At 35.9% G+C, this 13,224-nt stretch overlaps 1 protein-coding gene across 1 annotated transcript in view; it reads left to right on the top strand.

Annotated features, from left to right (window-relative positions):
• The window catches only part of LOC110376058 (muscarinic acetylcholine receptor DM1), a 71,147-nt gene extending 58,427 nt beyond the window's left edge, over positions 1-12,720 (top strand). The window contains exons 3-5 of the mRNA XM_021334395.3: positions 6,628-6,736; positions 10,651-10,826; positions 11,467-12,720. Of these exons, the coding sequence (XP_021190070.1) occupies positions 6,628-6,736; positions 10,651-10,826; positions 11,467-12,250 (1,069 nt within the window). The 3' untranslated portion in view covers positions 12,251-12,720. The remainder of the gene's footprint in view (positions 1-6,627; positions 6,737-10,650; positions 10,827-11,466) is intronic.
• The last annotated feature ends 504 nt before the right edge of the window (positions 12,721-13,224 follow it).

Below are 13,224 nucleotides of genomic sequence, written 5' to 3' on the forward strand. Positions count from 1 at the left end.
TAAGCAGTCTATAAGGTTATGCTATTGTGAACCACAAAAATAATGGAAAAGCATGGTGATAGGATGATATGTTATTATTTAACAGGATTTTATAACCTACTTTTATGTTTTTTTTATTCTGCAAAATATAATATGTTCAGTTTATGTACATATTTAAATGACGTAAAAAAAAAACCTTATTTATGCATATATATAACTAAAAACAATTATAAAATGATGTTGATTTTCTTACAAGACATACATAGAATTTGGAAATAAGACCCGTACCAGAAATTACAAATTCGTATTTCTAGTAAGCAATAGGTTAATTAGATATTTAGATATTAGATAAGGATTAAAATTATCTTGTACTACTTTCAAATAAACACTTTCTGTAATCTGATTGCTCATTAAAATTGCAATCTCGAATTGACAATATGTATAATTTGTATTGCAAAACCCACTCAGATCTTATGAATATTAAATCCCATATTTTTCCAATAACAAATGCTTTGTTGCCTGAATATGAAAATGAAGCCGTAAACTTATTTTATTGGTCAATTTATTGAGTTTTTATCACCAAATATATCAATGGAAGTGATTTAGATGGAATTTTTATTCCCGTCAATAATTTCGGAACGTGAATGTGGGCTATCTCTTTTCTCTCATCTTCAACAATTGTTCGCCGCTTAGTGACACTTTCAACATCAATTCCTTTCATATGATATCTCGTGTTAGCTAAACACTGTGATGAAGATATATTATTCATTGACAGCCAGCCTATTCACAAAGCAGAGACATTCTCTGACAACCCTCAGATCCGATACTATCAGTTCTACCGTCCCTCGCGATGTCCATTATAGTCTCAGGAAGGACGTGTCAGTGAGCGAGACAGCATTATACCCGTGTCTAACGACTGTAAGGGAGAGACATGTATCATTGTGTTGCGTTTCGATTGTTAGAACTTTGTATGCAGAAAGGAAACTCCTTTTATGTCTGCGCGCCTAGTACAACGTGTTGGTTTTACGATATACTATTTCGCTCTGTTTTTTCTATTTCACGTCATATTTATTTGTTCGTGCTGAAAGATTTTTTTACGTTATTTGACACCTGCGTTTCAGTTTAGTGAGATTTGTAAGATTTTCTTTATATGGATTTGTACGGACTTTCAACTTACTCTTGCAATAGTCTGCTATATGTCCTTAAGCAGTCATTTCTTACTTGTTTAGTTTTCCAAAGTAGGTACATAACAGTCAGTTTCATGCCAAAATTAAGGAACCACTTTTGGTAATGAATGTAATCATATAGTCTAGAGCCTGAAAAAGAACATAGGTTACTGTTTAACCAGGTTCGAGAAGTAGTTCCTTTCGGACGTACTACATAAATAAACAACAGGTAACGGCCGGTTCACACATGTCTCCGTTTTACTGTTCTGTTTTATCGTGTACGTTTTTTTTTTCGTCGATGGCGTTTTTACTGTATACAGAATACTGTGCCATGTGTGAAGTCACTCATACAACTACATACGCCATCGACGAAAAAAAACGTACACGATAAAACGGAACAGTAAAACAGAGACATGTGTGAACCGCCGTAAGTCATGCAAGTTTATATGAGGAATGCATTCCAGTTTAGTTTATATAAAACTTTATTTACTGAATACAATGTAATCTTTTTATAGCTGAGATTTTACGAACAGAGAAATTCTGTGGTTTGTAGAATTCCCGGGACTTGTATTTTATTGAAAATTTTATTGTCTTGGGAAATGTCGATTTATTTACCACACATGTGTATTTGCAAATATCGACATTTAAAGTTGTTAAGTACTAGTGTTTTCCATAGAGCGACTGCCTATCAGACCTCCTCAACCCAGTCACCTATGCAACACAATATCCCCTTGATAAGACTGGATGTCAGATTTCAGGCTTCACATAAACCAATAAAAAAAGAAAAGCATTATAATCCTTTTTCAAATAGCTATCATAGATTTGAAATAAGAATCTCTGGATATTACAAAAGGCTCTATCCTAATGGTTGAGGTTCTGTTTCATAGGAGCAATTTCCGTTTGACCTTCGCTTTCTAAAGGAGCTATGTTTTCAAAGAGAAATAGGCTTTTATTGTTCTTTTGACATGGTGAAATGAGGTTGGGACAAGTAAATAGAGGTGAGGTTTTGCCTTGAAACTTCAAAAAGGATTTTAGTCAAATTTTCTTCAAAAAAAAAAAAACGTCCATAATGCCCATTGCTCACAAAATAGATTATATCATGTCGTCATAACTTACTAAGTTATTTATATGAAAGCACTACCATGACGAAAGCAATGCATTACCCACTTAATAAGTTTCCGTAACAACATAATATGGCACTCGAGAAAAATCTTAAACAACGAATTAGGTTAACGCACGTCAACTTTATCAATTTATCCGGGTGACGGGCACCGCGCCCATTATCCGGGCCCGGCTGCCACATGTTACCCCAACCCGGGCGGGGGGAGGGAACAGCCCTCCGGAAAATGTACAAGCTCCTACCGTACACTATTTATGACGGCGCTTTCTTTCTCAATAAGATAACATTAACTACCCCGCCAAAGCAATTCCAATTGTATTCACCAACAATAGACCTCAAATTCCTACAGCACGAAGTACCACTTACTACCTTTTACAAAATAAAACAATCCCCGTTGTACTCTCAACAATCAAATATCAACTTACAGTTAACGAGGGAAGATTCATAATCGCTTGGAGCTTTTCGTGTAGTGTTAACGTTTCGGATCGTGCCTTTCGAGATGAATCCGCGAGAGTACTTATTACGAAGCTCCTATTTCGCGAGATCTGTTTATTTCTTGACATACAAGCGATTTACATTCGTATTGGTAAGGTGTTTAAGAATATTTTGGGGTGGAACTGTGATGGCGTTTATCCTGTTTTAGATTGCATTGGCTCTGTTTTTCAGTGAGACTGAAATCGTTTTTCGGATAAGACGATTCATCTAAATGTTTTTTGCATCTTTGTTTTCCATTGTTTTGTGTTGTATTGTTGAAGTCTCAAGTTTGGTGACCCGTTTGGTCTTTTAGTGGGTTATTGTTCAACATTGTTGGTGTTGTGTTGCTGTCACAGAATAATAGATTTATTATTTACGAGGGTTAAATTAAACAATATGACCGTCTAAGTTTCACCTCTCATAAGCTGCGGATTATATCTTCAATGGTGTTACATTATTAATGATTATTTCAGAGAGGTTAGTCCTATTTAAGGCAGAAAGTTGAAAGTTTTTTGCCTTTAAGGCTTCGCAATCTTTTGTTGTTGTGAGAAAGGTTGAAGTGATAACCCCTTTCTTTTTTTCGCCTTAGAGCCCCCGCTTGCAGTTATGTTATTTAGACTTCCTATTAAAATCGCTAAAACGTTGTTACCCAGTTGAATTTAAATGCAAAGTAAGCCGTCTGTCTTTCAGGGTGGCACGGACTTATGTACAAATTAGGATAAGGCTAGATAGAAACTTCGAGGAGCGTATTACCCTTCTTAATATGGCAGCTCTTCATAGATGCGAATGAATCTACGGAAAACAGCTATTTTAACTTTATTGTCATTAAAGTGGGCGTTTTAAAAGAACATCCTCTATAAACTACAATCATACCATTAGATACATTCATAGATCCTTGAATAAACTTTACTATAAGAACTAAACGATGTAATCCCATCCTCGTGATATCTTATATATACCTATCATATATGTACATACAGGAGCTGGATGCGAGCAGCTGAAAATCGATCTCAGTGGCGTGCACTTGGAGAGGCCTATGTCCAGCAGTGGACTGCGATAGGCTGATGATGATGATGATGATACATACATATATCACTTGTAATCAAATCAATTCTTCTCCTTACCTAACAAGCCTTAGTGTCAGAGATTTCTTAAATCCGCCTGACGGCTTCTAACATGGAATTATAACAACGATCAAATCAATGTAATGCACATAATTACAGGCGGATCACTCACTACTATGTCTTCATGTTTGCTTTGCATGTGCATAGTATGTAATATCTCATCTTTGTCATAATACCTAAGTGTTGTGTAAGCAAACTGAAGTGTCGAAGTGCTGATAGCTATGTAGACGTGATAGTGTGTGATACACACGATACGCTTACGCTACGACTTCGTGAGCGAAGAGCCTAAACCACAACTTATTTTTATATACTGCTTTAGTCTACTCATTGGATAGTAATTACAATTTGGATTGTTGTGGATTAAAAAAAATGTTTTTTTTTGCACTACACCGATATACGACGTCTAATGCGTTCTTACTAGCTGTTCCCCACGGTTCCACATTCATTACGAGTAAAATATTTCCCGCACTGTTACAAAAGTAGTATGTCTTTTCTAAGCATTTCTGATACTACTTTTTACCTTTCATTTAAATCAGTTTCAGCATTAAAGCATGACAGATAGACAGACATCGTTTCTTTCAAATTCATAATACTAGATCCAGAGATTTTCACAACGTCACAAATTTTACTTCTTTTGTTTAGATAAACGGTCACACATCCACAACACAACCTTGATCAGTGAATCTATGCGGCTGCTAAGTATACTGTCACGTGAAAGAATGCACCTACGATCAGTAGAATTTTGACGATTCTATATTGCCCACGCAGACGAAGTCGCGGGCAACAGCTAGTTCATAATATGACTATTTTTTTCAAATGGAAATAGCATCCTTTGATTGCGATTGGAACCGTGGAGAAAAGCTGGTTATCTTATCAAACCACAACAAAGAAAAAATCTAATTAACCCATAAGAACACACTAAAAGCCGAATCACCAACACTACAGACAACTCGACCGCACATTGGGTGCAATACAAAATCCAATTGGCCTAACTCAATTAAATGGCCGCGACAGTTTTAGTGGCGTTCCAAACTGTAAATAACTAGTCCAAGTGTCACAGACAAATGAAACTTGCACTGTGGACCAATCTGCACTAGATAGTGTACAAAATAGTGTAAACTTATTTAGAGAGCAGCCTGTGAAGTCGTGACTAAATAACAGCTGCAAGGGTCCATTGATCGTAAGATTAACCAACGCTTGGTGAATTCGGTCCGTGGATGGGGTGACCTGGGTGACCATCTTGTCATAGCGAGTTCTTGTTTCGGAGGGCACGATAAACTGTAGGACCCAGCTGTCAATTGAACATTTTTGCCAGCCGTTAGGGGTAGTCAGAAGCCAGAAAGTGAGACAACCAAGCTTACCAAGGGGTATTGAGTTGCCCGGGTAACTGGGTGGAGGAGGTCAGATAGGCAGTCGCTCCTTGTAAAGCACTGGAACTCAGCTGCAGTCGACCCCAACATTGTTGAGAAAAGGCTAGGCAGATCATGGGTAGTCAGAAGCTATAAAGTCTGACAATCAGTATTATCAAGAGGTATCTTGTTGCCCAGGAACCCTTGCAAGCCAATACTCCTTGATAAGTCAGTCAGCCCTTCTATAGGGCGTTCCTATCAGAGTTATAAAAATAGGGAAATGAAAGATGAATTTTATTACTGTTACCGTTACTTTTTTACTAGGAAACCATAGTTTTTCTTCCTATTTTTATTATTATACTCGAGGGTAACAAATACAACTTTGTTTTATGATGTTATTTTTTATATAGGTATATGTCCGATGAATTCTGTCATTTCTATCTCACACTTGTTTCTATTCATTGTATATGCGGTGTTATTTCAGCAAAGATGGCAATTGCTCATTTTGCTGAAATAATTCATTTTATGACTTGAGGCCTATTTTAAAATACTTTATTACAAAACCAGTTTCATTTCTTTTAGAGCTGTGTTTTCAATCGCTAGATATGTAGATAATTAATATCTGAAGAATATGTTTGATGTTTTGAAAGCTTTTGTACGTATAGAAAATATGTCAAAATGTTACATTTACTCCTCAGATACAAGTTAACTGATGACTGAAAACTCGGGCCTAAGTAATTTAAATCCCAAAATAAGAACAGCTACACATAATTCTTTCCACATTAACGGTACAAATAAGAAAATATCTTTATAACTTATGCCACACTAAATGCGGGCTAACCCGTTGCATTGGCCTAGTGCCAGGAATAACCTCTCATAGTACACTCACGAGGATTTGATTAACCACATACACCATTAAATAACGTTACATTTCCTTCATAATCCGTTATTATTGTAGCTACAACATAATATACTAGGAACACTAAATTTTCTTATAAAAAATGTAATGGGATATCATTGTTATGGGCTTGGTAATAGAGCCGTTTGTTGCTCATTTTATTGGTGGGAGGTACTTCCTTTTGGAACTAGGTATAGGTATTAGGTTTGTGAGATTATTTCCGTACTTAGATATAATCGGGATGTGTAGATTATTATTATTCATATAACCTCCATACTACTGCTTAAGTTACCTTTGTTTTAATGTAATAAGTATGTAAGACACAAGAAAAACAAATTATTTTAAACTTAGAATTTAAATTCTGTTTTGAATCTGGAATCCGAACACCAAAAAGTATGTATTCAAAAATCCACAAGTAAAAAGACTATTTCTTTTTTTTTCAGATTTAAATTGGAAATTCGAACCCGAAAATTCTCAGTCAATGCAAATGTTCTAAATCTATGTTGTTTGTCACCAGTGACGAGACGAGAGAAGTGGACGGCCGCACGAGGTCCGAGTCTGGTGATGCGGATTCCGTGTACCACGTGCGAGGCGCACTCCACGACCAGAGGTGGAGAGATAACCAGGTGAGGACTGTTAGATATATGATATTTGGTGTATGTTAGAAATGCTTAGTTGGTGATGTGGAAGCAATATCTAATTCGTTGAAGTCAAGATCATTCGCCTGTAAGAGGTAAAGTACATTTTCTTTTAACAATCAAATAATTAGTTTAGAAAACTTCAATATTATAAATACTTCAATTCGTATTTGCATACCAATACAGATAGATCTACATATAGAAACGAAAAACATCAACCTCTTCTCAAATAAAACAATCTTCACCAAAACACTAGGAAAGCATAAAACTGAATAAGCAAGAACATTTCATACAATGAAGATTTGAAACTAAAATAATAGGACGTGTATAAAACGTTGAATCTGCGCTGAATAAATTGAATTGTACTAGGCTAGCAGGCAGCCGAAGAGATAGCGGGTGTCAGAAGTTGCTCGGTCAAATTACCGGCGTGAACGCTACTGCATTTTAAATGAAAACTCCGACTTTGAATGGAAATACATACGTGATACATTTTAGTTTTGAAAGTTTTCCTGAATTTTTTAGTGTGTAATAGGCTTTCGTAGCTTTGAAAATTCATGTAAAAAATTCTCAAATTGTTTGAGTATACTAAGACATTTTTTTTGTTGTTTGTAGAGTGATTTGACACTAGTGATAGAAAAATATTTATATAGACAGACGTATATAGATTTTAGTAACTTTATCAAGTCCTTTATCATAAAGATTAACGCCTTAAAGTAACTAGTAACGGGTTCATTAAGAAAACACGAAGTTCCCCGTGGAGTACGCTACGGGTTTTACTAATTGTTTTCTCACTGAGGAAAATGTTGCTGGAGGTAATTGTAGACAGACTGCTATAAAAGTAATATTACAGTTTTTAACACAATATTTATTGATGACCTATACAATATTATACAGGTTTTTTGTGTTCGTTTGTTTGTACTCCGAAGGCTCCGAAACAGTTAATTTTCAAAATTCTTTGATAGTTGGGAAATTACAGTAAGGACTACCTTGTGTGGTATTGGTTATACTTTATCCGGGTACGGGAAGAAGGTCACTCTAATATAATTGAGTATAGAGCAGTCTATTCAAATCAGAAATATCCGAATTATTGACCATTCAAATTAAACTAATCATATAACAGTAATTGAGAACTAACCTAAAAGCAACAGAGTTAACCAATGATGTAATTCAGTAAGCATTTCGCGTCATACAGTTTAGATATTAAATTTCTAAATGAAACAGTTTAATTATACACAATTACGGCTGTCTGACGGTGTAGTCGGAAGCTAGCTGTAAAACTGAATATATGTGATTCGGAAACTAACGCCGACTGTACCTAATTTCACTCCGTAATTCTCCATCAACATTTAGTACTAGATAGAGAAAATCTATAACTAAGTATATAACTAAGACATAATAGATTAGATATTAAAATCTATATATGCATATAAAATAAATTCGTATTAGTTACACTAATTCATAATTCAAGAACGGTTTAATTTTGATGTAATTGGTCGAGAGTCTTCATTCCCAAACTATACATCCCATCTGGGTATGGGAAGAATTTCCTTCGGAATACAACTGTGCAACCAGACTGTTAACACAAATAGTTAAGGGCATTCCCTTTATCTCACTTCCCAAATCCATTTACCTTAAACTGATAGTAATAAGTCAGTTAAATTAAGTACCAAAGCTATAGATATACTATATACTTACCACTACCTGATAGATAGCCGACCCACTAGTAATTTACTGTCTAACCCGCGCTGACTTTAACGGCTTTCCCGAGATAACATAACGTTTCTACGATTAAAACTACTCTAAATTATCTAGTATTAGTTCCACGAGGTGCTCGTGGTTAAGTAAGAATCACACGGGTCGATCGATCATAAGGTTAAGCAATGCTTGGTGCGATTGATCCATAAACGGGTGACTATCTTGTCATGAAGAATTCCTCCGCGTTTCGGGAGACACGTTAAATTGGTAATTTGAATATCTTAGGCGGTGCGAAGACAGAAAGTCTGACAACCAGTTTTATCTAGGGGTATCGATCGGGTTGCCTAGGTAACAAAGTTAAGGATATCAATAAGGCAATCGCTCCATGTAAAGCACTGGTACTCAATGGCAACATAAATGAGAAAAGGCTAGGTAAATCAAATAGTATCCTAGAATTAAGCTAATGTATGCCTTTTAACATTATCTACTATAGATTTCTACGAATGCAGTTAGAAATTCCTATGCATCACAATGGTCCTATTGTACTAACGCAGCAACCGGAACGAAAACCAAATAAAATATAATGCAGTGGCCACCACTCTTATGTTTAAGTGCTAAGGTTGATTTTAGCTTGATTAAAAGGTAGATATAAGTTGGTCTAAGCTTATGATGTTGGGTAGGTGCCAACTGCAACACTAGAGGCGACTATTTGGCACGAGACGTCAAAACCGATTGTAACCGATTTTAGGTTTGGCTATTTCATCAATTTATTTGGTGATAGAAAATTTACATGCATATCGAATGTTTGCACTTACAATTTAGTGTATTGTGGTTTTGTGCGTGTGTGAGTGAATGTCTGGCCACTATAAATGTGACAGCTAAGCCTAGCTAAATGATATGTATATTTTAAGCCAAAAAGTGTAGTTGAATTCGAATTTGACTTTTTCTTACTAGGAACACACATAAGACTACGTCTCACGTCTTGTCAAGCCTTCAAGAATCATTTTTAAAACTTCAATAAAAACAAAAATCTCATTATGGCTGCACCCTACTCCAAATAATCCTTTGTCAATAAAATTTATTTCCAGGAAAATGCACACGTGCCTGATAAAAAAATCAATTTATTTACCCCAAATAAAAAATAACGATTGAACAAAATAAAATATCCGGAAGAGCGATTTTAAAATTCCTTTGAAGCTACCTCATTAAGCAATACGAAAGACTGTATTAAAGATGTTATTTCTCAGGCAAAAATATGATAATTTTCCTTTATTTCCTTGTTTTCAAAATGGCTACCTTGCAGAAATGTACTAGGGTAGCAATATTACTTAAGTGGACCAGTGTTATGCGACGAGAGGAGCATAATAACTGCTCTTCAACGATAGTCTGCCAACTAGTAGCTACGGAGTACTAAATTACAGTCATTTAGGATGCATTTGGACTGCAAAAAAAATCCACAGAAGTTCTCTTTAGTGATGTAATAATGGAATAAAGTTTGTCTTGTTATTCGTGAAATGAAATCTACCTTTTTAACAATGACCCGACAGAATGTATTCTTAAGAAGTCTATGAATTTTGTTTGTACCAAAATTCCTCACAGAAATTATAGTTTTTTTGGGTCCAAATTAGATGCTCTATGTTTTTGTATATATAAATAAATTGTATTTAAGCTGTTCTTAAGTCACGTGAAGTAACTTATATAATTCAAAAATATTTATTCAACAAATTGCGGTAACTTGAAGCGTTAACATGCGGTTTTCCCAAATGGGTTTGACCACTAGACAAATATGTAAAATATTAATTTATGAAATGTTTTGCTTTGCTCCTAATTACTTACATGGTTTTTTTTTTTAGAGAAATTAAATAACGGATCATTTAGCATCGAGTCACTGCATCTACCGAAATTAGCTAAATTTTTCTTACACTTATTTCTACACAAAGCATACAAAAAATACCCCTAACTTTTATAATATAAACTACTAGCTGCTTTCCTGTGGTTTTAACCGCGTTCCTGAGGATTTTTTGACCAAACCCGGATCAAATATAGCCTATGTTACTCGGGAAAAGTGTAGCTTTCCAACAGTGATTTTTTTTTCAAATAGTTCAAGTCCTTTCGAAGCCTATTTATTTCGAACAAACAATAGTTAATCAAATCTTTCCTCCATAAAATATTAGTGTACTTATACTATAATAATTCTTTCCTAACAGGCAGCAAACGCGCGTCGTCCACAACGAGGCTGGGCGGCAGTGAGAGCGTGGTGCGTCGCCTGGTGGCACTCCGGCAGGGAGGATGTCGAGGACACGGAGCCTGAGGAGGAACCTTCAGACCCTGGGTACGCCACCCCAGTGTCTGTTGAGACGCCGCTACAGAGTTCCGTGTCCAGGTAAGATTTACATACAACATGCCTATATGTATCTGAGATTTAAAATAAAATAGGTAATTCTATCAAACCCTTTATGACATAAAACTTTAATTTTATCTACTCTTATTTTCTCATAGCTGCCCTAAAGACGAAGACTAAGATTTATTTTTTAGGCTGATATAAGTGTTAGTGTCGGAAGATATATGAATACATAACATGCATGTGAATACATAATTTACTTATTCTTGAGATAAATATTTATTTATGTTACTGAAATAATTCTTATGTATTTATCAGATCGTTAAAACATTTTCATTAATATATTTATGATCTTCTCCTTACGGAAGCTCATCAACATAATATTCCCGTATAATATCCAATCAACAACTTAATATCAGTCATTTGTAACTGCCAGTGCTATAACATTATGGAGGTTTTCCCCAAGGAGGGCCTAGCTCACGACCCTCCGTGCCATCCAGGGGTAATGCCTCTAATGTTATTATATAAATAACTTAAGGTCGGAAGGCTACAGTCCGATATTAGTAAAGGATTGTAGAGCAAATTGAGATAGCAGATTTGATTTGTAGAAGGTTAATTTAAGGGTTCAAGTAGGGAATAAAAACATGCCATGCAGAATATTCATGCGTATTTTTTTTCTCAGATGCACATCGCTAAATGTCATCAGGGACCCTTATGCGTCTCGTGGTGGTGGATCTAGCGGTTCAGGGGGTGACGGAGGTACCTCCCCCCTCCGCCGAACCTATGAACCACCCTCAAACATTCCCGCAGCCCGCGACAGTCGCTCTCTGCCTCCTAACACCAGAATCAACGCAACTACCTCACCAGCACCCAAATCTGCGTCCGCAGACTCAGTATACACCATTCTTATTAGACTACCCGATGCTGATACTGAACGACCAACGATCAAAATGATCACAGAGGAATCTCCACCTTCTAATACAAGAACACATTTCCGACCCACTAGAGGGGATTCCGAGCTTAATCTCCATCCCGCTGGTCATCAAGCGTTGACTAGGAGAACTTCACATATACAAGACGTTAGAATCCCCTTAAACGCCAAAATAATACCAAAACAGTTGGCAGGGAAGGGTATAACTAAACAGCCAAAACCAAAAAAGAAAACACAAGAGAAAAAGCAGGAGACGAAAGCGGCGAAAACGTTGTCGGCCATCCTTCTGTCGTTTATAATCACTTGGACGCCTTACAACATACTGGTGTTGCTAAAGCCACTGACGGCGTGCACTAAGTGCATTCCTGACGAGCTGTGGTCCTTCTTCTATGCTCTTTGTTACATAAATTCTACGATTAACCCTGTGTGCTACGCCCTCTGTAACGCCACCTTTAGAAGAACGTACGTGCGGATTCTGACGTGCAAGTGGCACAATAGGAATAGGGAAGCAATGACTAGGGGAGTGTACAATTGAATTGTGATGAGCTTCGTACTTTGAATGATTGTCTCGACGGTGCCAAAATGTTAATTGCCCAATTTTGGTAACCGTTTAAGTTTTGTTTGTTGTCGTGCAAAACAATGCTGGTAATTGGAGAACGGAGTTTCGTTTTCAGAATATGGGGATATGTGCCAAATATTTCAAGTTTCTGTTACGAGCATTGGCACGTTTCAACTAAAAACTCTTTAATTTCTAATCCTTCCTAAAATGAGAACTAAAATGGACTGCTAATAAAAAGTGGTAAAATCCATGTTTAGTGTGTGAAAGTAAAAGTTTATTTTTGTCCATTGAAACGATTAGTTGTGAATTTTAATTTCGATTAGTGAGTTGACCGTCCCGTCCATACATAGTATATTATTTGTAGACTTAGATACATTTGTTTTGATTTTAGTTTGCGTTCATTAAGAATATTTTATTTCGGACGTTTTTTGTGATGTGCAAAGCATGAGAAAATGTTCCAAGTGAAAATTAATATAACATTCTTCTGAAGATTCCTTTTTACCAGATTGTGAACCAAGTCAAAATATTTTAATGCTATCCAATGAAATAATGATTTAATGGAATTATATGAAAGCACAGAAAACGTCCGAATCTTCTCCTGTTATAAGAAGAAGAGAAAGATTTAATTTAAAATCGAAAAAATTAAGAGCAAAAATATTAAATGCCAAGAGTATATTAAGAGTGGTTAGTGTTAGATCACAGAGCTGAACTAGCTTAAACTGGTAGTTGTCAATAAATCTAGTCAGGGGACTGATTTGGAAATACGAGATTGCACTACAGCGAACTCCTGAGTTTTATGCCGCCCTGGTATTTTATTCCGTAAAACACCCAGCATCTGAACTAAAACATGCAAGTATAGAAAAACCATTTATATTTAAAACATCTTTATTTTAGTTTTTGATTCTTTTGATCCATGTTAGGTACCTTGGGTATCCCAACTCTTAAGGTTA

Source organism: Helicoverpa armigera, chromosome 7 (assembly GCF_030705265.1).
Source record: "Helicoverpa armigera isolate CAAS_96S chromosome 7, ASM3070526v1, whole genome shotgun sequence".
Lineage (NCBI taxonomy): Eukaryota > Metazoa > Arthropoda > Insecta > Lepidoptera > Noctuidae > Helicoverpa > Helicoverpa armigera.